The sequence below is a fragment of the Chiloscyllium punctatum genome, chromosome 23, assembly GCF_047496795.1.
Source record: "Chiloscyllium punctatum isolate Juve2018m chromosome 23, sChiPun1.3, whole genome shotgun sequence".
Classification (NCBI taxonomy): domain Eukaryota; kingdom Metazoa; phylum Chordata; class Chondrichthyes; order Orectolobiformes; family Hemiscylliidae; genus Chiloscyllium; species Chiloscyllium punctatum.
The window spans coordinates 81500100-81526890 of record NC_092761.1 but is presented as its reverse complement, the minus strand read 5'-3'; the positions used below and the strand labels follow the sequence as shown (position 1 = coordinate 81526890).

The 26791-nt window shown below is 43.8% G+C and overlaps 1 protein-coding gene across 5 annotated transcripts in view; it reads right to left on the bottom strand.

The window, feature by feature from the left end:
* Positions 1–4331: 4331 nt before the first annotated feature.
* The window catches only part of LOC140494170 (E3 ubiquitin-protein ligase DZIP3-like), a 119444-nt gene continuing 96984 nt past the window's right edge, over positions 4332–26791 (bottom strand). For all 5 annotated transcript variants that reach the window (XM_072593272.1, XM_072593271.1, XM_072593270.1 and 2 more), the window contains 10 exons: positions 25282–25378; positions 24087–24190; positions 22072–22162; positions 19621–19722; positions 16211–16351; positions 15779–15936; positions 14308–14434; positions 12608–12760; positions 6580–6666; positions 4332–4765 (listed from right to left, as the gene is read on the bottom strand). In XM_072593272.1, the coding sequence (XP_072449373.1) occupies positions 4685–4765; positions 6580–6666; positions 12608–12760; positions 14308–14434; positions 15779–15936; positions 16211–16351; positions 19621–19722; positions 22072–22162; positions 24087–24190; positions 25282–25378 (1141 nt within the window). In that variant the 3' untranslated portion in view covers positions 4332–4684. The remainder of the gene's footprint in view (positions 4766–6579; positions 6667–12607; positions 12761–14307; positions 14435–15778; positions 15937–16210; positions 16352–19620; positions 19723–22071; positions 22163–24086; positions 24191–25281; positions 25379–26791) is intronic.

Below are 26791 nucleotides of genomic sequence, written 5' to 3'. Positions count from 1 at the left end.
GTCGCTTCTGCTTAGAATGGAAGTTGGCTGTCCTCACTGGAGTACAAAAAAAATAACCCCCACGTTACAGAACTGGACCAACAACTTTGGGCAATACAGCTTAGTTTGGTATTGATTAATTGAATAGTTTGAGAATCACCCTCTGTCACAATTTAAGAAAATATCCCAGTGATTGTGACCAGACCAAAGGTGTTAGACTTATAACCAGTGCTGCTCGAACACACCATTCTTATTAATTCTTTCTCCGTATTGACCAATTAAGCTGAAGTATGAGTACAATAAGTACTTTTTTATGGAATAGAAATCAATGTGACAAGATATTGAATTCAAACAAGATATTAAAAAGCTCTTATAATAAAATATGTGTACATGTGTTTGGTACTTGTACCTCTGTACAAATAGTTTCTTTAAAAAAATGTGCTCATCAGGATGTTGAGGAATGGAAAGATTTTCTATTTCAGAGTTCCCAGTATCAGCAGCAAACACTCAGTTCAGATCTCATCACGAAATTGCCATGACACAGGAGGCCATTTGGCCCACCATGCCTGTACCAGCTCATTAAATGATCATCATGACTTAGTGCCAATCTCCTGCTTTATCCCCATACCCTTGCTCACTATTTCTATCCAAATAATAATCCAATATCATCTTAAGTGCCCCAATTAATCCTGCCTTCCATCAGACTTCCAGGCAATGCGTTCCACCATTACAGAGATGGTGAAACCTTCTATCATGTCGTCACCATGATACCTGACTATTCCCAAGGACTCCCTGCTGATTTCCCCACATCTAAAATTGTGCGGCATATGTTTTAACTCGCTCCAAATCCTGTTCCTCTCTCACCCTAATGCTCACGGACTTGGCTTCTGTTAGAGCACCATCTTAATGTTAAAGTCTTTCCCCTCCCTCTATTTCTGTGATCTCCAGCACCATTAAAACTACTCCACTCATTGAATTCTTGCCTCTTGACCATATAAACAGCAGGAGTACTGTAAAGGTGAAGTTACCACAGTCTTACCGGACCAGAAGCTGTTCTCACTGGAGGGAGACGACTGCTTGTGGTTTAACCTGAGGGTCACTCTACCTTAGGTAAGGGGGAGAGGTTCAGGTTACTATGAAGAACTCTTGTTCTCAGCTGGTGTGGGAATTGAACCTGTGCTGTTGGCGTCACTTGCATTGCAAGACAGCCATCCAAGCTAACCTACCTCCCAAGAACAGGAACAGTAGGCCATTCAGAAAGCCTGTTCTGCTGTTTGATGAAATTATTGCTAGTTTGATTGTGGCCTCAACTCCACTTTCCTGCTTTCCTCAGATCCCTTTCAACTCCACACAATCACCTCCACCTGAAAAATATTCAATGATCCAGTCTGTCCTGGACTCCTGAAGAGGATTCGGGGTTGAGAGGCTGTGGAATGGAAAGAAAAATGTCTTCCATCTTAAATAGAACACCCCTTATTTTTAAACTGCCTCATAGTTTCAGTCTTTCCCACAAAGTGAAACATTTAGCATTAATCCTATCAAGTCCCTCAGAATCTGATGCTTTCAGTTGCATGGGCATCATTACAAACTGGACATGAAGTTTTGTAATTCCCTTAGTCTCCTCCTTTCACACCACTGTGTAAAATCTTCCTCAAGTGCCACAGTGGTAATGTCCCTACCTCTGAGCCAAGAGGCCTGGTATAAAGTCCCATCTGCCGCGGATGTGTGTCATAACAAGTTGATTAAAGTAACTAAAGCCTCTCTTTAACCAGGTTTTTTGGGCCTCTGATATAATATTGCCTCCTATGGCTTGGTGTCATATTTTGTTTTGAATTGTTGCTTTGAAAGCCTTTGGGACATTTAGTTACATCGAAGGCATTGTGTATATTGTGTTGAATGAAATGCCCTAACAATGTGTCTACCATATTCTCAACAGAAAAGCTGACTGGTGTAGCATCCTTCCATTCACTAGATGAGTTGGCATCCAGTCCATTTCTTTCTAAGCTTGCCTGTCAGTAACATGCCTCAGGGCAGCTTTGTGAGCTTGCAGAGGGTATGGGCTACTCTGTGTGGGTGGGGGGTCCCATGTTTCAAACAACAGTAGATGGCAACCGTGCGTGTGTGTTTCATCATCTGCTTCAAGCGTGCTGGCTCCTCAGAACATCAGTATTTACTGTGGAAAAGGATATGGAAGATATAGAATGTAGAGAAATAGATGGTGACATCTTGAAAAATGTCCATATTACAGAGGAGGAAGTGCCAGATGTCAAGTCCCCAGGACCTGATCAGGTGTACTCTAGAACTCTGTGGGAAGCTAGAGAAGTGATTGCTGGGCCTCTTGCTGAGATATTTGTATAATTGATAGTCACAGGTGAGGTGCCGGAAGACTGGAGGTTGGCTAACGTGGTGCCACTGTTTAAGAAGGGTGGTAAAGACAAGCTAGGGAACTATAGACCAGTGAGCCTGACGTCGGTGGTGGGCAAGTTGTTGGAGGGAATCCTGAGGGACAGCATGTACATATATTTGGAAAAGCAAGGACTGCTTCAGCACAGTCAACATGACTTTGTGTGTGGGAAATCATGTCTAACAAACATGAGTTTTTTGAATAAGTAACAAAGAGGATTGATGAGGGCAAAGCGGTAGATGTGATCTAATTGGACTTCAGTAAGGCGTTCGACAAGGTTCCCCATGGAAGACTGATTAGCGAGGTTAGAACTCACGGAATACAGGGAGAACTAGCCATTTGGATACAGAACTGGCTCAAAAGATAGAAGACAGAGGGTGGTGGTGGAGGATGGGTTTTCAGACTGGAGGTCTGTGACCAGTGGAGTGCCACAAATATCGTTGCTGAGTCCACTACTTTTCATCATTTACATAAATGATTTGGATGTGAGCATAAGAGGTACAGTTAGTAAGTTTGCAGATGACACCAAAATTGGAGGTGTAGTGGACAGCAAAGATGGTTAACTCAGATTACAACAGGATCCTGACCAGATGGGCCAAAAGGCTGAGAAGTGGCAGATGGAGTTTAATTTAAATAAATGCGAGATGCTACATTTTGGGAAAGCAAATCTTAGCAGGACTTATACACTTAATGGTAAGGTCATAAAGAGTGCTGCTGAACAAAGAGACGTTGGAGTGCAGGTTCATAGCTCCTTGAAAGTGGAGTCGCAGGTAGATAGGATAGTGAAGAAGGTGTTTGGTATGCTTTACTGGTCAGAGTATTGAGTACAGGAGTTGGGAGGTCATGTTGCAACTGTACAGGACATTGGTTAGGCCACTTTTGGAATATTGCGTGCAATTCTGGTCTCCTTCCTATCAGAAAGATGTTGTGAAACTTGAAAGGGTTCAGAAAAGATTTACAAGGATGTTGCCAGGGTTGGAGGATTTGAGCTAGAGGGAGAGGCTGAATAGGCTGGGGCTGTTTTCCCTGGAGCGTCGGAGGCTGAGGGGTGACCTTATAGAGGTTTACAAAATCATGGAGGGGCATAGATAGGATAAATAGACAAAAGTCTTTTCCCTGGGGTCGGGGAGTCCAGAACTAGAGGGCATAGGTTTAGGGTGAGAGGGGAAAGATATAAAAGAGACCTAAGGGGCAACTTTTTCACACAGAGGGTGGTACGTGTTTAGAATGAACTGCCAGAGGAAGTGGTGGAGGCTGGTACAATTGCAACATTTAAAAGGCATCTGGATGGGTATATGAATAGAAAGGGTTTAGAGGGATATGGGCTGGGTGCTGGCAGGTGGGACTAGATTGGGTTGGGATATCTGGTCGGCACGGACAGGCTGGACTGAAGGGTCTGTTTCCGCTGTACATCTCTATGACTCTATGGCTGTATGATGTACCATGAGATCAGGGTCTTCTGAGTGCCTAGGGAGTGAAAGCGCTCTAATCCAAGCTACGAGTTCACATCAGAACCTGCTGCCGACACTGTAAGACCACAGAAGCTGTAGCTTACCAAAATGGAACGATGTAATTTCAGACCAACAACATTCAAAAGCTGCTACTCAGGAGAAGGTCCTGCAGGATGCAGTGTCCTTAGCATTCTGGAAGGAAGCAGAGAACGCAAACCTTTCCAGTGTGAACTCCACTGGGTTAAGCCAGAACCCAAGTACACAGGCAAGAATAAAACCTTAAAAAAAAACCCAGTTCATGCTCTAAAGCTTGTCCTTCGTTGCTACTCACAATCGTCCCTCCTACCTTGGGAACAAAATAAACTCTCCTTTTTTGAATGGGGAGTTAAAAACAAACTTCTCGTTTTCCAGAAGGTTCCTTTTAGCAAAGCGATTCCATATCCAACGTTAAGTTTAATGCAATACTCAGTCTACACCAATGTTTAGATAATCTTTATTTCTTTTAAACTGTAAATTATTACGGTCCCTCCCATACTTGTAAAATGTGCCTCAGTAGCACAGCCAAGGAAACGGTATATATAATTCACAAAATAATCTTTCAATATAGTATCATCAAGTCTGATAGGAACTTGTCAATGAAATAGTTTTGAAATCCATGCGAGTGACAGGATTCCACATTTATTTCTTGAACCCCAAAGTCAATGTCCCAACAGAAATGTATCGTACACACTCCTGTAACTGCACCACAAGAGCCTTTACTCCTGTCACAGGTTTCCCGAGCAAAAGCCCAGCGATGGCATTTTCCGGTGGGTCAGCCTACAGACAACGGTCACAGATTCCAGCCACCTGGTTAGGACTGCGAGAACGAGGTTGCAAAGCTAAGTGTGCAACTTGGGCAGGTCTTCTGTTCCTTCAGCCACAGAGAGATGCACTGTATCCAAGAAAAGGCACAGAGAAAGCATCATGAGGAATTATTGCAAATATCTGCAAAGCAATGACAGCATGCAAACAGGCCATTCAGCCCATCGAGTCAAACAACGCAGGAAACAGAGCCTGTGGTCCAACCAGTCCATAATCCCAAACTATAGTAGTCCCACTATAGTAATCCCAAACCATAGTATTCTCCTGTGCTTGGAGAATAGAAAACAATCAACTGATGGACCTGAAGGTGAAGTGCAAGGCAGGGATAAAGACAGAGTCCATAGTCATTCAAGACCATGGTGCTGGTTTGCCATTAGACAGAGAGACAACTGATGGTGGTTTGACCTAAGGGCCACCCTGTTTCAGGTGAGGGGAGAGAGTCAGAAGGTGGGACCTGCATGGTAATCATGAGAATTGAATCCACACTGTTGGTATCACTCTGTATTAAACCAGGTTATCAACTCCCCAGCTAAGGACACAAGCTAAGGATGCAGGTTTGAAGGATCTCTGAATAGAAGCAGCAAAACAGCCAAATTGCTTACCTTCTTTCTTTAAATCTCCTCTATTAAACATAATGATTCATTTCCCATTAGATCACAGATACAGTCCTTGGTCATTCAGTGACCATTCTTTGAACATTTGCTGAGTCACTGAGCATTGACAAAATATTACACCATGAAGAAGGTAACAATGGGGTTTGAACGTATTCTCAATGAAAACCACAGCCCTGCTGCTCCAGACACGTGTTATTACCTTAGTGAACACGGGTGGGAACCCGATTTTTCCATGGGGCTGTGGGCATTGCTGGGCAAGGCCAGCATTTACTGCCTAAATCTAATTTCTCTGGATCTGAACTGCTTTCTGTGCCATTTCAGAGGGCAATTAGAGTCAACCACATTGCTGTGGATGTGGATGTGGATGCTGAGTCACTTTATCATGAAACCAGTGGCTTCCAATTTCCCTACAGTAAGGGGTACACAGATGGCAATTGTTAGCAAGAACTTCGCAATTAACTTCTTAATTCATTCATGGAACTTGGCAGGACTGTTTAGACCAACGCTTACCTAATCGTTAACAGTCTACCACAGGACTGTGGGTCTGGAGTCAGATACAGGCCCGACCATGTAAGGATGACAGACTTCAGTCTCTTAACAGGACATCTATGAACTAGAGCAGTTTTTACAACAATCAGCAGTGGTTACATAGCCACCAGATTTTAAAAAGAAATTTGGCCATTTGCCCAATGGTGGGATTTGAACCCATGTCTTCACAACATTAGCCAGGGGTTCTAGGTTATGAGAGACATTATCACGACACCACCACCCACCCTTAGGCCTTTGCTGATCGATGTGGTACGAGGGGGAATTGTGACTTGATCAGGCCTCCCTCCAGATGGTTTTTTTGGGGTGGGAGGGTGGCGTTGGCAGGGGGAGGAGTTGGCATTGCTAACCTCTCAACAGCTTTTTGTCGTCAATTCCCTGAACACAGAACAGGCTGGAGGAGCTGAATGATCTTGTCATATCCCAATTGTCCTATGGTCTGTATTTGGATTCGTTACTCATCGTGAGGAGAAGGGTGGACATCTTCATGCCACCATAACCCTGCCACCTTCCGAGAATGGGAACTACCTGTGTTTCCCAAACAATCAATACACAGCGACACCTCAGGAAGGACGGATTAACTGGACTTTGACCCCGTCCAAAACTGAGTTGCCCAGCTATTTAGGCCAATCCGTCCTGGATCAAACCACAATCTAATTAGAGAGTAGTGCAGACAGGAGGGGAGGAGGTAGAGTAGAAAGATCAAAGCAGCCCAATCCTTTACCTCTCTGTGGTATTTGTGCCCACATTTCATTACAAAGAGACGACTGGCAGTGAGTTCCTCCTGGCAAATCACACAGGGATCTTCATCCTGCAAGGAAGCAAGGAACATGTTAACCAAGGTGCTGACAGGTCATTGACACCATCGCAGATTGTCACTGTATCATCTAAATCTCAGTACAGCATGCCATTAAGCCACTGTGACCATCCTATGTTGTGAAGGCTGCATATTTTCTTTTTGGAAAATAATCCAAAAAACTAGGCATTGCTGTGTTGCAGAGAATGTACCATTTGTTTCACAACTTAAGAGTCAAAGTTGTGCAGCACAGAAATAGATCCTTTGGTCCAATGCACCCATGCTGACCAGATATCCTAACCTAATCTAGTCTCATTTGCCAGCATTTGGCCCACATCCCTCCTAACCTTTCCTATTCATATACCCATCCAGATGCCTTTTAAATGTTGCAATTGTACCAGCCTCCTCTGGCAGCTCATTCCATTAATGCACCACCCTCTGCGTGAAAAGGTTGCCCCTTAGATCTCTTTTATATCTTTCCCCTCTCACCCTAAACAGAAGCCCTCTAGTTCTGAACTCTCCTACCCTGGGGAAAAGACCTTGTCTATTCACCCTATCCATGCCCTTGTGATTTTATAAACCTCTATAAGGTCATCCCTCAGCTTCCAACACTTCAGAGCAAACAGCCCCAGCCTATTCAGTCTCTCCCTATCGCTCAAACCCTCCAACCCTGGCAACATACTTGCAACTCTTTTCTGAACCCTTTCCAATTTCACAATGTCTTTCCTCTAGCAGGGAGGCCAAAATTGAAGGTGGAATTCCAAAAGTAGCCTAACCAACATCTTGTACAGCTGCCACGTGACCTCCTACTCCAAGACTCAATGCTCTGACCAATAAAGGCAAGCGTACCGATCGCCTTCTTCATTATCCTTTCTACCTACAACTCCACTTTCATGGAATTATGAATCTTGAAGGTTAAAAAAGCAGAACTGTGAGGGGTTCACATTTTTGACATAAGGTCACTTCACTTTTGCAGAAATTGGCTTTAATACTTTTGAGAGACTAGCTGGTCCCAGGTGTCTCTGGGTTGAAAAGCTGCCTAGCAACAGCTTTCGAATTTTTAAGTTGCAGTTTGTCACTGATTTGACAAGGTCAGCTGTACCTAGACCTCCAGAAATCCTGCAAGCAAATATGGGTCTCTTTCTCACCTTCTGAATAGGAGTAAAAAAAAGTTGAAAAACGTGTTGCTGGAAAAGTGCAGCAGGTCAGGCAGCATCCAAGGAGCAGGAGAATCGACATTTCGGGCATAAACCCTTCTTCAGGAAGAAGGGTTTATGCCTGAAACGTCGATTCTCCTGCTCCTTGGATGCTGCCTGACCTGCTGCGCTTTTCCAGCAACACATTTTTCAGCTCTGATCTCCAGCAGCTGCAGTCCTCACTTTCTGCTAGTAAAACAAAATACTCAAAGCCTCTGAAATGAAGCACTTCTAACTTAAGCAAAGACCTAGATCCAACTGACCAGCCACCAAATTAAGGATCGCTCGCAGACAGCAACAAAGCAATGTTATGAAAAATTTAAAACTGAGTAAGTCACCTCATAAAAGCACACAAACCAACAGCCACTCTCAGACAACAACTCACCGGAACGAAGGACCCGATACCCAGCATGAGCAAAACCAATGTAGTGTACAAAATGCCATGCAAGGACTGCACAAAACACTACATAGGACAAACAGGAAGACATCCGCATCCATGAACACCAACTAGCCACAAAACAACATGACCAGCTATCCTTAGTAGCCACACACGCAGATGACAAGCAACATGAATTCGACCGGGACAACATTACTATTATAGGACAAGCCAAACAGAGAACAGTCAGGGAATTCCGAGAGGCATGGCACTCATCCACAGATTCAATCAATAAACACATCGACCTGGACCCAATATACCGGCCACTGCAGCAGACAGCTGGAACTGACAACCGGAAGCGGCAGAGACAGGCCACTATAAATGCCGGAGGAAACATCACAGAAGCGCTTCACAGGAGGCTCCCAAGCACTGAGGATGTCACCTAGACAGGGGACGAAACGTTTGCAACACAAATTCCCAGCTCGGCGAACAGAACCACAACAACCTCATTCCAACGCTCTGGCTTGGACTCATGCTTTCCACTCATGATATTTTACAGAGCTGTCTGGCTTGTGTGCGGTCTATTTGTGAATGAACGTAAGCATTTGGGTTTAAAAGGCATGTTGTTTAAATTTTGTTTAGCAGTGTTAATAATCAATTTTTGCCACTCATTAAAGAATCGGTTTGTTTATAATTAATAATTTTTGATTTCTTGTTTTTGATAGAACCTGCTATGGGTCAAAGTCAGCAATTTAAATATCCCAGTGATTCAATTGGTCATTTATATTTGTGAGAGCTCATTGGATAGTATATATAAGTGTCAGCGTACTCTTCTAATCAGAGTTATGAGAATGTGAACATTACAATGGAGTTGTCCATTTACCCATCCTTTCCTAACCCCTCCTTTCCATATCATACATTCTGTTGCTCTTGGGAAATAAGGCAGGGCAGGTGACAGAGGTATCAGTGAGGGAGCACTTTGGGACGAGCAACCATAATTCTATTAGTTTTAAAACAGTGATGGAAAAGGATAGACCAGATCTAAAAGTTGAAGTTCTAAACTGGTATCAGGCAAAAACATTCAAAAGCTGATTGGAGGCAGATGTTCGCAGGTAAAGGGACAGTTGGAAAATGGGAAGCCTACAGAAATTAGATAACAAGAGTCCAGAGACAGTATGTTCCTGTTAGGGTGAAAGGGAAGGCTGGTAGATATAAGGAATGCTGGACGACTAAAGAAATTGAGGTTTGGTTAAGAGAAAGGAGGAAGCACATGTCAGGTATAGACAGGACAGATCGAGTGAATGCTTAAAAGCGTACAAAGACAGTAGGGGTATACTTAAGAGGGAAATAATGAAGACAAAAGTGGGACATGAGGTAGCTTTGGCAAATAGCGTTAAGGAGAATCAAAAGGGTTTTTACAAATACATTAAGGACAAAAAGGTAAAGGGAGAAAATAGGGCCCCTCAAAGATCAGCAAGGCGGCCTTTGTGTGGAGCCGCATGAGATGGGAGAGATATTAAACAAGTATTTTGCATCAGTGTTTACTGTGGAAAAGAACATGGAAGGTATAGAACGTAGGGAAATAGATGGTGACATCTTGAAAAATGTCCAGATGACAGAGGAGGAAGTGCTGGATGTCTTGAAACGCATAAAAATGGATAAATCCCCAGGACCCGATCAGGTGTACCCTAGAACTCTGTGGGAAGCTAGAGAAGTGATTGCTGGGCCCCTTGCTGAGATATTTGTATCATCGATAGACACAGGTGAGGTGCCAGAAGACTGGAGGTTGGCAAACGTGGTGCCACTGTTTAAGAAGGGTGGTAAGGACAAGCCAGGGAACTATAGACCAGTGAGCCTGACGTCGGTGGTGGCAAGTTGTTGGAGGGAATCCTGAGGGACAGGATGTGTATGTATTTGGATAGGCAAGGACTGATTAGGGATAGTCAACATGGCTTTGTATGTGGGAAGTCATGTCTCACAAACTTGATCAAGATTTTTGAAGAAATAACAAAAAGGATTGAGGAGGGCAGAGCGGCAGACATGACCTTTATGGGCTTCAGTAAGGCGTTTGACAAGGTTCCCCATGGGATACTGGTTAGCAAGGTTAGATCTCACTGAATACAGAGAACTAGCCATTTGGATACAGAACTGGCTCAAAGTAGAAGACAGAGGGTGGCAGTGGAGGGTTGGTTTTCAGACTGGAGGCCTGTGACCAGTGGAGTGCCACAAGGATCGGTGCTGGGTCCCCTTCTTTTTGTCATTTATATAAATGATTTGGATGCGAGCATAAGAGGTATAGTTAGTGAGTTTGCAATGACACCAAAATTGGAGATATAGTGGACAGCAAAGAAGGTTATCTCAGATTACAACAGGATCTTGACCAGATGGGCCAATGGGCTGAGGAGTGGCAGATGAAGTTTAATTTAGATAAATGTGAGGTGCTGCATTTTGGGAAAACAAATCTTAGCAGGATTTATACACTTTATGGTAAGTCCTAGGGAGTGTTGCTGAAAAAAGAGACGTTGGAGTGCAGCTCCTTGAAAGTGGAGTCGCAGGTAGATAGAATAATGAAGAAGGCGTTTGGTATGCTTTCCTTTATTGGTCAGAGTATTGAGTACAGGAGTTGGGAGGTAATGTTGTGACTGTACAGAACATTGGTTAGGCCACTGTTGGAATATTGTGTGCAATTCTGGTCTCCTTCCTATCGGAAAGATGTTGTGAAACTTGAAAGGGTTCAGAAAAGATTTACAAGATGTTGCCAGGGTTGGAGGGTTTGAGCTATAGGGAGAGGCTGAACAGGCTGGGGCTGTTTTCCCTGGAGCGTTGGAGGCTGAGAGGTGACCTTACAGAGGTTTATAAAATCATGAGGGGCAAGGATAGGATAAATAGACAAAGTCTTTTCCCTGGGGTGGGGGAGTCCAGAACTAGAGGGCATAGGTTTAGGGTGAGAGGGGAAAGATATAACAGAGACCTAAGGGGCAACTTTTTCACGCAGGGGGTGGTAAGTGTATGGAATGAGCTGCCAGAGCATGTGGTGGAGGCATCAAAAGGCATCTGGGTGGGTATATGAATAGGAGGGGTTTAGAGGGATATGGGCCAGGTGCTGGCAGGTGGGACTAGATTGGGTTGGGATATCTGGTTGGCATGGACAGATTGGACCGAAGAGTCTGTTTCCATGCTGTACGTCTCTATGACTCTATCCAAGTGCTACAATTAATTTGGTTTCCAGGGAGACTTGTGGTAATGCATTCTATATTCTCAAACATTTTTGTACAAAAATTATTTTAACTTCATTTATCCTTCTAATTCTAATCTGGAGTTTATAGCTTGTATTCACATAGGAACCAATGGAAATAATATTTTGCTATTTAAACTCTTAGATCCTTCGAATGCTCTATTTGTTTGCTTCTTTAGCCTTCTCTGCTCTGAATGCAATCCTCACTTTTCCAGATGCTCATTATAGCTGTATCATCACATTCCTGTTTTCATCGTCAACGTTCGGCGTTCTGTCATTTTCTGTGGCTCCATTACCTTTACTTGACCTTAACCACACCCAATAATCCAAGTGGTGCCAATTCCTTACTTTTGCTGATTCAACAGCCTTGAGTACAAACCCAGAATCCAACCTACCCTGTTCTGATGAAACAACAAAGAAAATGACGGAAAACCTTCAACACATCAGGCAGCATCTTGGGGAAAAGAAATGGAGTTAGCATTCCAAGTTGATAACCCTTCATCAGACCTATTCTGATAAAAAGGTTATTAACCTCAAACATTAAATCCTACTTTCGCTCCACAGATTCTGCTAGACGTATTAAAAATTTCCAGCACTTCCTGTTTTCATTCCCAGTAATATTTTGCTTTGGAATTAATCTTTCACTGCCTGGTTCCAATTATAATTCCACTCTTAAAGTCCTGCATCTCTGTTTCTGTAAATGTATGAGAATTTAGGCATTCCCTTTACCTATGTTGACCATGTTCTTATCTGTAGAACTTTGTGTTGTCTAAATTGTTGTCTACCCTCTCTGTCTGAGATAGAAATGTCCTCCTGCATGATTCCTCATTCCTTTAATCTGACGGTATGGTATTTTTACTGATATTTGTCCTCACCATTGAGGTACATCATTAGGTTAAGTAGCACTGAGGAACCATCTGGTAATAGTGAGTTGGCATAGCATCCTTTCACATAGACTCCAACCCAAGACACGTTTGTGGAATAGAAATTACTCTACTGGTTATGGTAGTTCTTTCAATTTGATCAGTTTTAAGCCACAAGTTTGAGGGACACAAACTTAATGTGTTTCGGAGGAAAACTGCAGGAAAAGAAACAAGACTGACAAATGAAAAAACACACACATGCACATGTAAAATGAGAAAGGAATACCTGAAGGCTTGGCTCTGGGTTGACCCCACTTTGATGGGACAAACCTGTGGTAAATCCAGTCTGACTTGTCAAGGAATCTGGTGTAACATTTCTCCACGTTGTCGAAGGCAACATCGGATCAGCTGGTAAACTCGAAAAGTCCAGATTACTGTTCTGTGGGAGAACAAAACGAAACACAAACAATATCAACTTTGATGCGGTAACCTGAAGTTAAACCTAATTAACGTGACACATCGGTTTGAATTCTGCCCGATGTAAGCCAAGATAAAACCAAAGTGAAACTCAGTGTGGAGATTATGCCACATCTCAGCACACTGCAATGGGATTTCCTTCACTCCCCCCATTCCCCCAACCGATTGGTGTGTTGCACTGTCAGGTAAATGCTGTACAAAAGACTGACATTCTGACTGCTCCCTTCTTAACAGAAAAGAACCCGAAACATCATCGCAGTCAAATCACTCACAAGCCAAAATCATTTAACATTTAAACAGCTCTTTAAACTGGAAAGTTACACAGACCCACTGACTGACTAAGAGTCAGTCAGCTCTGGGGCTCAGATGTTCTTGTATGCTCTCAAGCAGAATATTCAACAAATAGACCTGTATTTAAATAGTGCCTATTGCTGAATGTAGTTTTGGCTATATCAAAGGAGATGGAAATCAAATAGATTTTATAACTTGCTAGTTTTATAATTGAAGGCTGGCTCTCTTCATGAGTGATAAAGGCGCAAATTACCCTTCATGTCCCCTTACATCAGACCAACAAGAGTTAGCACAGTACTCAAATTCTACTTCTCGATAAGTTTTGCATGCTTTATAGATACAATAAAGCACATGTTAAGTGCTACGATGAAAACTAGTGTCCAAATAGAAACAAAATTTTTTAAAAATTTGTAACTAAATCAACCAATTACTCTTATCATTGTGTGTAACAGGATGACTTCATTTAACACTGCTCCAAATGTTAGACTTATTGCAACTTGCAAACTGAGTACAGCTCGCTTGGTGTAACGTAGGGTAGGTGATGGCCTAGTGGTATTATCGTTAGACTATTAACCCAGAAACTCTGCTAACCTTCTTGACTCAGGGTTCAAATGCTGCCATGGCAGATGGTAGAAATTGAATTCAATTTAAAAAATTCAAAATTAATAATCGACTGAGGGCCATGAAACCATATTGCCAATTGCTGGAAAAATCCTTTTCGCTCTCTAATGTCCTTCAGGGGAGGAAATCTAGCTTCCTCACTGGGTCTAGCATACATGTGACTCCAGACCCATAGCAATGTGAAGGACTCTCAACCAGAATGGCCGAGCAGGAGGCTGGAAGAACACAGCAAGTCAGGCAGCATCAGGAGGTGGAGAAGTCACCATTCTTCAGGACTGGGGGTGGGGGATGGTTTTGGGTGGGGAGAGGGACAGAGTGAAATTGGAAAACGCAATGTTGAGTCCTCCAGGTTGTGGGCTGCCCAGGTAGAAGATGAGGTGTTGTTTCTCCAATGTGCATTCTGATTTGCTGTGACAATGGAGGAGGCCAAGGATGGTCATGTCGGAGAGGGAATGGGACGAGCCACTCAGTTCAAGATCAGTTACAGACAGAAAATAAATGCTAGCCAGACAGCAAAGCCCACATCCCACGACTAAATTTTAAAAAAACTAATGATCTAAGGTAGTAATAATACACAAATAGCTCCTATACACTTACGGCAAGTAGTGGCTGATGGTTTTTGATAAGGACTGATACTTGACTGATGATCTGTTCAAAGGACAGTCCAGACAATGAGTTATTGTTCATAGCTCGGACCTGCCGGAGTAAGATGATCATTGTTTCCCTATCCAAAAAAAAAATCAAGAAACATGAGGCTACGCTAATGTCTGAAAGCTCCTTCCAGACTAGATACATCCAGTTCTCTCTACATCCATTCCGGGCAGACAATAAACAATTTTGTGGAAAATACATGCTACTACTGAGCAAATGGCACATTGAAATGGACAGAATCATAAAAGATTCAAACAGGGGACGTGATACTACAACCCAATGCATCCTCAGTCTTCAGTTTCTTCCCCTGCTCAAACTAGCATTAACTTGCTCACTCCTTCAGGAGTAAGGTGAAGCAATCAATACAGACTCTTTCACCATAAGTAGCATCACAGCCACAACCACGCAGCAGCATAACCAGTCAGCTCCCCGAGAAGAAACAATTCACCACAGCAGCCCCTTCCCAATCAGCACCACTGCCGTACGTGTAGATCCGGAAATTAGAGAATCACACAGATCTGCAACGCTCTTCATAGTTTAATAGTCTGACCAGGATTCTGATGAGGAAATGCCATGTGGCAGACGTACCATATGGTTCTTGGCACAACCAAGTGCCTTCAAGAGAGGAGAGAAAGAAAACAGGTGAATGGAGCAAGTCGATTCTGAGGATAACACCTTCACAAACCACCTGAGAGCCTGGATTGACCCAATAGGTAGCTCATAATAACTGTCATTTATATGGCACCTTTCACATAATGGAAGGCTCTTCACAGCAGTGGTATCAACTACCAAACCAAGTCACACGAGGAGATTAATTCAGAAACCGAAAACATGGTAAAAGATACAGCTTTTAAGGGAAGGGGAGGGGCTTTGGAATGCTGGTCCTAAGCTCAGGCAAGTGAAGAAAAACACATCAACGGCAAAGCGATTTAAACTGGAGATGCTCCCTAGGCCAGAATTCCAGCCGTACAGATGGTAGAGGGTAGTGTTACGGAAGCTTCGAATATATGAGAGGGAATACCCACAGGGCTAGCGGTGAGGTCATAAAGGGATTTGAAAACATGGGGAAGAATTTTAAAAACAAGATATTGCTTGACTGGGAGCCAATGTATGTCAAAGAGTGCAAGTCAATCAATTGGCTCATTATGAGCTAATACAGAGTTTTGTGTAACCTCAAGTTCAGAATGCAAAGTGAAGTCAATGCACTGCTCACAGTCCCATCTCTTGGGTAATATAACTGGGTCCTGTGATGGTAGAGGGAGGTTTTAAACCTCCCAGTGTTTCCACAGACATGACTGCCCTTCTGACTCCTAACAGTCAGGTTTCCTAATCAATCTAGAGACTTATAAAAATAAATATCCACGATGGGGCCCCTCAGTCCCAGCAAGTCTTCTTCAGACTCCAGTTTTTGTTTTACCTGTTATGTTTTGGGAACAGCTCAGTCAATTGCTCCAGAAGTCGCTCCAAGTGGTTTTGAGTTGATCCACCAGTTTGGCTGGGATTACCCGGACCAATAGGTGTTTGATGCGGTAACCCAGATGACGTTTGCACTGATAACCCTGGGGACATCGAGCGCTGTAACAATTTCCAAGCAGATTGTAAATGAGAGCAGTGTTCTAATTAAGAATGTAAATGTTCACAGAAATGAAGCAGCCATCTGTGGATGGAACTGGAGAGCATGGATTGAACAAAGGAATGGATTTTATGTTAAAAGTGGAGACCAGAACCACTACTATCCAATGGGATCTTGAGCTTTCATGACTTTTCCTGTAAAAACAGAATCAAGTAAAACTCCTTTCTCCCAATCAGAATACAAATAAAATCCATATGGAAACGTGTCCTGGCTTACCTGTGTTATTCCTATTTGATTGTTCAATGGAGCCAATCCCGGGGGAAATGCTGGCAGTGTCGAGGATGTTCCCTGGCTGGTGTTATTTGTGGGAAATCCACTGGAAGCCAGGAGCTCTTTTTGCTTTGCCATGTAGATATGCTAAACAAAAGTAGATTTGAAAATTCTTTACTTAGCCAGCAAAGTCTCAAAGCATCTGGTATATGTTAAGATTTTTACATTTCTGTAATTATAGAACATTAGAACATGACAGCGCAGTATAGGCCCTTCGGTCCTCAATGTTCCAAGGACCTGTGAAACCAATCTGAAGCCCATCTAACCTACACTATTCCATTCTCATCCATATGTTTATCCAATGACCATTTAAATGCCCTTAAAGTTGGCGAGTCTACTACTGTTGCAGGCAGGGTTTTCCACACCCCTAGTACTCTGAGTAAAGGATTTGGATATGAACATAGAGGTATAGTTAGTACGTATGCAGATGACACCTAAATTGGAAGTGTAGTGGACAGCGAAGATGGTTACCTCAGATTACAACAGGATCTTGATCAGATGGGCCAGTGGGCTGAGGAGTGGCAGACGGAGTTTAATTTAGATAAACGCGAGGTGCTGCATTTTGGGAAAGCAAACCTTAGTAGGACTTATACACTTAACGGTAAGATCCTAGGGAATGTTGCTGAACGGAGAGACCTTGGAGTGCAGGTTCATAGCTCTTTGAAAGTAGAGTTGCAGGTAGAGAGGACAGTGAAGACGGCAAGTTTTGAGAAGATTTGTAGTTCAGGTTGAGGTTCTGGACGTAAATTTGCTTGCTGAGCTAGAAGGTTCATTTCCAGACGTTCCGTCCCCCACTAGGTAATATCTTCAGTGGGCCTCCGGAAGATAAGGAAGTAGTGTCCTTCCTTATCTGTACATAAGGATACTAATGAGAGTGGGTCATGTTGTTTTGTGACTGGTTGATGTTCATATATCCTGGTAGCTAGTTTTCTGCCTGTTTGTCCAATGTAGTGTTTGTTACACTAACTGAAACCGAAAGAAACCCAAACATATAAATAGAAAGCAGTAATTATCAGCAGTGCTTCACCCGAGGCCCACTGAAGATGTTATCTGGTAGGGTGATGAAACGTCTGGAAATGAACCTATGTTCCCTTGTGCTAGTCATCGTCATCAGAGGAAAAAAAGCTCCCACTGTCCGCCCTATCTAACCCTCTGATTATCTTGTATGTCTAAAAAAGTCACCTCTCAACCCTCTTCTCTCAAATGAAAACAGCCTCAAGTCCATCAGACCTTCCTCGTAAGACCTTCCCTTCGTATCAGGCAACATCCTAGTAAATCTCCTCTGAACCCTTTCCAAAGCTTCCATGTCCTTCCTATAATGCGGTGACCTGAACTGTATGCAATACTCCAAATGCGGCCTCTCCAGAGATTTGTACAGCTGCAATATAACCTAATTGCTCCAAAACCCAATCCCTCTACTAACAAAATGTAACACACCGTTTGCCTTAACAACCCTATCAACCTGGGCGGCAACCTTCAGGAGTCTATGTACATGGATACCGAGGTCCCTGCTCATCTACACCACCAAGTACCATTACCATTAGCCCAGTACTCTTTATTCCTTTCGCTCCTTCCAAAGTAAATCACCTCACTTTTCTGCATTAAACTCCATTTACAACCTCTCAGCCCAGCTCAGCAGCTTACCTATGTCCCTCTGTAACCTGCAACATCCTTCGGCAATATCCTCAACTCCACTGACCTTAGTGTCATCTGCAAATTTAACAACCTATCCTTCTACACCCTCATCCCAGGTAATTTATAAAAATGACAAACAGCAGTGGCCCCAAAATAGATCTTTGCGGTACCCCATTAGTAACTGAACTTCAGGATAAACATCTCCCACCAACGACTACCCTCTGTCTTCTTTCAGCTAGCCAATTTCTGATCGAAACCACTAAATCACCCTCAATCCCATGCCTCTGTATTTCGTGCAATAGCTTACCGTCGGGAACCTTATGAAATGCCTTATTGAAATCCATATACACCACATCAACCGCTTTATCCTCATCCACCTGCTTGGTCACCTTCTCAAAGAACTCAATACGGTTTGTGAGGCAAGACCTACCCTCCACAAAACTCTGTTGACAATCCCTAATCAAGTTATTCCTTTCTAGAGGATTATAAATCCTATCTCTTATAACCTTTTCCAACACTTTACCGACAACCAAAGTAAGGCTCACTGGTCTATAATTACCAGGGTTGTCTCTACTCCCCTTCTTGAACAAAGGAACAATACTTGCTATCCTCTATTTTTCTGGCACTATTCCTGCAGACAATAATGATGTAAAGATCAAAGCCAAAGCCTCTGCAATCTCCTCCCTGACTTCCCAGAGAATCCTAGGCTAAATCCCAACAGCCCAAGGGGACTTACCTATTTTCACACTTTCCAGAATTGCTAACACTCCCTCTTTGAGAACCTCAATCCTGTCTAGTCTAATAGCCTGTATCTCCGTACTCTCCTCGACATAAATTTTGAGCCTGTTCTGTTTGAGGGGAAGAATAGAAAAGCAGTCTGCTAATTAAATGGGGAGAGATTATATACCTCTAAAGTTCAGGGGGATCTGGGCAAGCTAGTACATAAGTCACAAAAAGTCCATACAGTTACAGTGAGTGATTGGGAACGCAAACAGAATGTTGTCATTTATTGCAAGGGCAATGGAATAGAACAGGAAGGGCTACTTGTATTGAGTATTGATGTGGCCACATCTAGAGTACTGTTCACAAAATTGGACTCCTTTACGATAAGATGTTAATTTATTCGAACTTTTGTTCAGAGAAGATACTTGGGAAGGAGGCATTGTTTTATGAAGAAGAATCAGATAGGTGGGCCTGCAGCCAATGGAGTTTAAAAGAATGAGGGGGTGACCTTTTTTCTATTTATTCACTCATGGGATGTGGGCATTTATTACTTGTCCCTAGTTGCCCTCAAGAATGTGATGGTGACCCGCCTTCTTGAAACACTGCAGTCCACGAGTTGTGGGTAGACCCAAAATGCTGTTAGGGATGGGATTCTAGGACATTTTCAAGTCATATATGGAGATATACAAAATCCTGTGGGGACTTGACTGCCAGAATGCATCTGGAGGAACTCGGGGACATCATTTTAAAAACCAATTGACGAAAATGTTTTTTCTCTCAGAGGGTCACAAGTTTTTAGAAACTCTCTTCCCCAGAAAGCAGTAGAAGCAGGAACTATCAAATAGTTTTAAGGCAGAGGTAGATTAATTTTTGACTAATGAGGGAGTTGCTGGTTACCGGGATAGGCAGGCATGTGGAGCTAAAACCAGAGAATGGTGGTGCAGGCTAGAGCAGCCAAATGGACTATTCCTGCTCTTAATCCATATGTTCAAACTTACCATGAAATCAGACTGAGATGGAGGCAAGAAGACAGGGACTTGTGGCATGTTACACAACTTTGCTCCATTCCGAATCAGGTCAATCTGTTCACTGAAGGTACTCTGATGTAACAAAAGAATAACCGTGAATAGCCAAAAGGTAAAGCATTTCTTGCAGTATTTGAACAATCAATGCTTATCACTTATTTGGCTGAAGTAGCTTTATTATTGCAATAGCTAAACCAATCATTCGAAAATCATTCCATGGAAACTGGATCACTAAGAGTTAATGAGTGTACTGCTGGAAAAGCACAGCAGGTCAGGCAGCATCCGAGGGGCAGGAGAATCAATGTTTCGGACATAAGCTCCTCATCACCATTCCTGATGAAGGGCTTATGCCCGAAACATCAATTCTCCTGCTCCTCGGATGCTGCCTGACCTGCTGTGCTTTTCCAGCAGTACACTCTCGACTCTGATCTCTAGCACTAAGGGTTAACTGTGGACTCCGTTTTCTATTCACTGTCTTCCCCCTCTCTCTTTTTAGATTTTAAGTGATGATTGTGTGATACAGCAAGGTTCTAAGCCCAGAATGAGTACAGCATTGGCACATAAAATACACCCACATCAGGGTTTGAAGAAGGATGAACGTTTTTGCAAAGTGGGAGTGACCTTGTGAAAACAGAAAAGGAAACCTTGAGAGGTTTTCAATCATAAAGATGGGATTTGCAGCTTAAAGAATCTCACCCACCTCTGACGTGGTCACATACCTTGGTCTGCTTCCATCAGTGAAGATTTAGACAGTAAGAGAGTTGTATAGAGCTCTGCTAACTTTGGGTGGGACAGTGGCTCAGTGTTAGCACTGCTGCCTCACGGTGCCAGGGACCTGGGCTCATTTCCACCCTCAGGCGATTGTATGAATTTTGCACTTTCTCCCCACATCTGCATGGGTTTCCTCTGGGTGCTTTGGTTTCCTTCCACTGTCCAAAGATGTACAGGTTAAGTGGATTAGCCATGGGAAATTGCCCCTTAGAGTCCAGGGATGTGCAGGCTAGGTGGATTAGCCATAGGAAATGTGGTGTTACGGGGATTGGGTCAAGGTGGGGTGGGGGGGGCGCTAGGTCTGGGATGCTTTTCAGAGTGTTGGTGTACATTCAATGGGCCAAATAGCTTTTTTCCATACTGTAGGGATTCTAAATAAGTAAAAGGCTGGATACTGATCTGACTGATAGCTTATTCCAGATTTAAGAGATTAAATGAGGGCCATGGGATGTTTGAGTACAAATGGATTGGAATATGGTCGATTCTCATATTCCAAGGATACAGAGTCTTTGGAAAGTATTGCCCAAATGGAACAGTGAATGTCAACTCTCAAGACGTTAGAACAGAGATCAGTGTCAGGCAGAAAGTAATCGTTGGGATAGTTAACATTTGGAGAAAGTGAGGACTGCAGATGCTGGAGATTAGAGTCAACAAGTGTGGTGCTGGAAAAGCACAGCCAGTCAGGCAGCATCTGAGGAACAAGAGAGTCGATGTTTTGAGCATAAGTTCTTCATCAGCAATGTCAGTCCTGATGAAAAGCTGATGCTCGAAACGTCAAGTCTCCGGCTCCTTGGATGCTGCCTGACCAGCTGTGCTTTTCCAGCTCCATACTTTTTGATAGTTAGCACTTGGTCCATAATCTTCAAGCCTAATGTTGGTGACCTCACACAGACAGGGCAGTTTCCCAGGTTATTGTGCATTATTGTCCTTGGGTCTTTTCACTGGGGAGACCATATTGTGTTGGGTGAGGAGTTGAGTTGGGGGGGGGGGGGGGGGGGAAAGAGAGGAATGAGGTGCAGTGATAAAGATAAGGGAGTTGTGGCAGGGGGCTAGTGGGAAGCGACAAAGGAATGTTCCATATTCCATTCTGGTAGGCCAGGTTTGATGCAGGAAGCCACAGGAGTCTGGGAACAAAAAAAACTGCTCAGCTCCACATCTCACTGGATCTAAGGACATTCCCAGAGAGTGCAAAGCAGAGGAATTGAAACAAAAATGACCACTGAAATGACTCAAAGTGCTTCCGTAACCAATAAAGTACTTGAAGTGTCGTCATTGTTGCCACATAGAAAACCCATCAGCCATTTTGTACACAATAAGCTATGTGACAAAGACCAGAAAATCTGTCTTTCTGATGGTTGACGGAGGGATAAGTATTGACCAGGCCACCAGAGATAATTCCTCCACTCTCACAATTTGGGATCTCTCACATCTCAGCCAGAAATGGTCCCACCCGAACACTTCCCGTGAAAGATGGCAGCGCTGATAATGTGGCATTCCCTCGGGATCAAATCGGAGCTACGTGCCCTGGAGTGGGGACATAGGCTCGAATCCCTGCGATTCAGAGACCGCAGTGCTACCGACGGAGTCCTGTCTGACACAGGGAGGACGCACAAGAGAACGGACCACAAAATCTTTGTAAAACCAAATACTGACCACTGTCTGGTGTATTTTTGACTTGATGTCAGCGAGCACCAGCTCATATGCCAGCATCGCAGCCTTGACGTCAATCTGAACTGTAGGCGTGCTGCGGGGACAGAAGAAAAATCTTTAAAACCACCCCCTCACCTTCACAGCATAGAGATCCTGGTCACTCTCCCCCTCAATGCTAATGTAGCTGGCTATGCAGCTCACGCAGAAACAGTCGAAGCACGAACCCTTCGATTTTGATTGTAATGTTGCTGTACGTGGTTCAGCTCATATTTCGCTTTATTGATAAACCAACCCCATCGGATGTATCAACAGTCTGAACCAGCGAGTACTACGCATCCAAATGGACAACAGCATTCAAAAATATATAGGTGCAGAAGCTACATGTGCAAGTCACTGGGTCACAAAAGGTGCAGTTGAGGTATAAGAACATGGCTGATCTACTAGGACACAAGAACAGGTTTGAGCGGCAGTATGGCCTGCTACTGTTTCTTTTGATAAATGCAAGTAAAAGCTCATTCACACAAGGAAACAGTCAGCTGTCTATTTGTCGGAGTCACAGTAGGTTTTTATTTTTGTTACTTCATAAAAAGGGGAGTATTTTAACATCTGAAACTGCGTTTTTGAGATTTCAGTGCAAACAGGTTTAAGAAGCACCGCTGTGTGTGATTCTTTTAGCTCCTCTGAGTAACCTGTACCCTGCATTTGCACCGCTCTGAGTGCTGTGACCATAAAGTGTTAAACCCGGCATTACCCTCTCGCAATCCAAGAAGAAGTTGCTGCAAATGTGCAACTGGGTGACCACAATCAGTAAAAAGAGTTTACTCAGTCTCTGAAATGTTAGCCCGCTGTTATCTTTTGAACAAATATTGATGAACCCATCATTGATCTTCAGCATAAAAAAAAAATCGACCACTTCTAAAACCTTGTTTCTACCCCCTCCCCAACTTCAGAAGGGCGTAGAGTTATCAAAGTCAAGAAATCACAAAAAATAGCAAGCTTCCTATCACTGTAAACCCATTTTCTTGAAAAAAATGACTTCCAGTTATTTTAAGCAACTTGGTTGGACGTGTTATGACACACCTCCAGGGCATGTAGTTGAACCCAGGCTTGCTGGTTCAAAGGTGGGAGCACTACCATTTGGCCACAAGAACCCCATCACATGGCTTCTACACTGATACATTCTACAAATTATAGCTGGGTAATCTCCATAAACCTGTCAGAATTTCTGGTCTACAGTGAGCTTTAGGGTAACTGGTGAATAGGACATTGAAAGGAGTAGGAACACAATGATCAGTGTCAAATGCATGTCTAGTTTATGACGCAGAGCATGTGGGTGACCAGCCAAGTGAGTATTAGGATTGTCACATCTGGAGAAGGCTGGCAGTGCTACAGAGGTGGAAATAGATAGTCTTAATAACACATTCACAAACTCATCTCCCAGTCAAATATGACACCGAGGCTACGTATAACCTGGTTCATTTCAAATGAATTGAAAATTTCATTTTCAAATGAGCCTGCCTTTGTTTCTTTAGTTATTAACCCAGCCAATCCCACTTCACAGCAGAGGTCAAAAAGAATGACAAACGCAATAAAATCTCTGTCCTGTGGAGAGCCTTTTAAAACAAGGAGGGATCGCAGACAGAAGTCAAAAAAGTGCATTTACATCAAATAGAAATAGAAAATTGCTGGAGAAACTCAGCAATTCCAGCAGCATCCATGGAGAGAGAAACAGAGTTAACGTATCGAGTTTGATAGTATTCTTGCTCAGAACCCCTTCACAACCTCAGGACACTCAAAACTACTAAACCATCCACATGACTATAAAAACCAAATCAAAATCAAAGCACTCTATATTTAGAGTCTCTGTTATAATGGAGGCAGCAACATAGATTTGATTGATTGCTAAAATTAAGATTTTGTCATTATGATTTGCAAAGTGTTAACTATGTCACCAACACAACTATACAGACTCTGACACGATTTGCTCACAGTCTCACATTCAGCGCACACTCTCCTACCTCATCAGCTTCTGCCTCAAGCTGGACAGTTTCACCTCTCCTTCCTTTGCAGCTTGCTCAAGGAAAACAATCCCTTTATCCCGTCTGCCCTCCAGCACCTGAACCTGGAGGAACAACGAGAAAGTTGTGGTTCAGAAAAATTCAGGATGCAACCTCCCCATCCTTTCCTTCCACTGAATAAATCAGTCTACCAACGTTTAATAGTTTGCTCCAGGTACATCACCCGATTCCCTCACTGAGCTTGGCGATTTATTCTGAGTCACTCTCTCACAATGATCTGTGTTTTATTTGTTCTCTTCGAGAATGCCATTGGCTAGGCCAGCATTGATGGTCTCCCCTAACTGCTGTTGTAAAGGTGGTGCTGAGGTACCTTCATGAAGTGCTGCACTGCTATTGGGAAGCTGCAGGGTTTTGATCCAGCGACAGTGAAGGAACAGCGATGTATTCCCACATTGGGATGGTGTGTGACTTGGAAGGGAACCAGCATGGGCTGGAGGTCCCATGTGTCTGCTGTCCTTGTCCTTCAGGTGGCAGTAGTCACACATTTGGAAGCTGCTGTCTCGGGAGAGTTGCTGCCGCAGATGGTGCAAATGGTTAAAGGGGAGGAGAGAGGGGGCCGAGTCAAGTGTCCTTGACCAAGCCTGCTGCTCTTCAGGTCTGAGTGGCTCAGTACCACTTTGCATTTCTCATATGATTCAATGAGGAAATCACCCACAGTCAAATTTCAAAACTATTACAACAGGGGCATCTCCTTGCTTTTGCTACTAATGTTACCGGTCAGTGCTGAGTACAAGGATTAGCGGGGAGCTGAGGAAAACACCTTTGCCCCAGATGGTTTTAGGGGTCTGTAAGTCACTGCCCAAAAGCAGCAAAAGCTCTTGACTCATTTAAAAAGATGTCTGGACATGCACCTCTAAGATACAGCTACACACCAAATGTTGGACAGTGGGGTTAGGCATGGCCGAAGGGGCGGATGGGGTGTTACATTGACAGGAACATGATGGGCCAAGTGGCCTCTTTCTGTGCCACAAATTTTCTATGATTCTACTAGCAGAGGAAAGAAAGGGTGTAGCTACCTGTGGTTCTGGACATTCAAAACCTAAAAAGCACAACTCACATGGCAGACAGAGGGAGAGTAAAAGCAAAACACTTCACCAAAGTTAGCTGCATTGACCAAGTCACGCTAAAGAATTACCTCCGCAGCCATTGCTCTTCTCATGGTCTCAATAAACTCATCTTTGCTTTTCGCTGATTGCCTCTCCAAACGAATTCTCTCCTGTGCCCACTGTTCTCTGCACAAACAGCATCACAATAGTTATTGAGTACAGTTCAGTTCTACTCACACAGAAACCAGCCTCGAAAATTAGCAATGTGCTCAACTTCATTTGCAAACAACTGCATTTGTGAAGCAGCTCCCACTGCTGGTACAACACATTTCCTGCATGTAAATTGTTTGTGTGTGTGTGTGTGTGTGTGTGTGAGTGAGAGAGAGAGAGAGAAAAAGGTACTGACACTGGACTGGGATGCCAGATAATTACACTAACTTCCGGTTTGGTTTGAAACATTGAGCAGTTGACAGTCCACCAAAACCTTGCATGGGATCAGTCAAAAGTGGGGGTCACTGGTATGAAACAGCTGCCTTCTAACAATGAACCAACCCCAGACAGGTTCTGTGTGCTCTTCCCAGCAGCGTTCGATGCTTGCAAGCAGGACGGTACTGAATACATGGGATCTACAGCCTTGTTCGGTCATTCTATAAACAGTCTGAATGTGCTCCATTTTATCGTTTCTCCGCTGTGCACCATCCAAATTCAAACTTTCCTCTGAATTCCCTGTTGTCTTTGGAAGTGCATTTATATTGGGTATTTGCTAAAGTACCACTGTTACACGTCTGGCCACTGACTGACTACCTGAAGGAACTAGGTTGCTTGACCTGCGATGGATAAACCAGAACTGTGGAATAAAGAGGTAAAAACAATAACGGCAGATGCTGGAAACCAAATACTGGATTAGTGGTGCTGGAAGAGCACAGCAGTTCAGGCAGCATCCAAAGAGCAGCGAAATTGACGTTTCGGGCAAAAGTCCTTCATCAGGAATAAAGGCAGTGAGCCTGAAGCGTGGAGAGATAAACTAGAGGAGGGTGGGGGTGGGGAGAGAGTAGCATAGAGTACAATGGGTGAGTGGGGGAGGGGATGAAGGTGATAGGTCAAGGAGGAGAGGGTGGAGTGGATAGGTGGAAAAGGAGCTAGGCAGGTCGGACAAGTCCGGACAAGTCAAAGAGACAGTGCTGAGCTGGACGTTTGAAACTAGGATGAGGTGGGGGAAGGGGAAATGAGGAAGCTGTTGAAGTCCACATTGATGCTCTGGGGTTGAAGTATTCCAAGGCGGAAGATGAGGCGTTCGTCCTCCAGGCGTCTGGTGGTGAGGGAGCAGCGGTGAAGGAGACCCACGACCTCCATGTCTTCGGCAGAGTGGGAGGGGGAGTTGAAATATTGGGCCACGGGGCGGTTTGGTTGATTGGTGTGGGTGTCTCGGAGATGTTCCCTAAAGCGCTCTGCTAGGAGGCGCCCAGTCTCCCCAATGTCGAGGAGACCACATCGGGAGCAACGGTCTCCTCTACATTGGGGAGACTGGGTGCCTCCTAGCAGAGCGCTTTAAGGAACATCTCCGAGACACCCGCACCAATCAACCAAACCGCCCCGTGG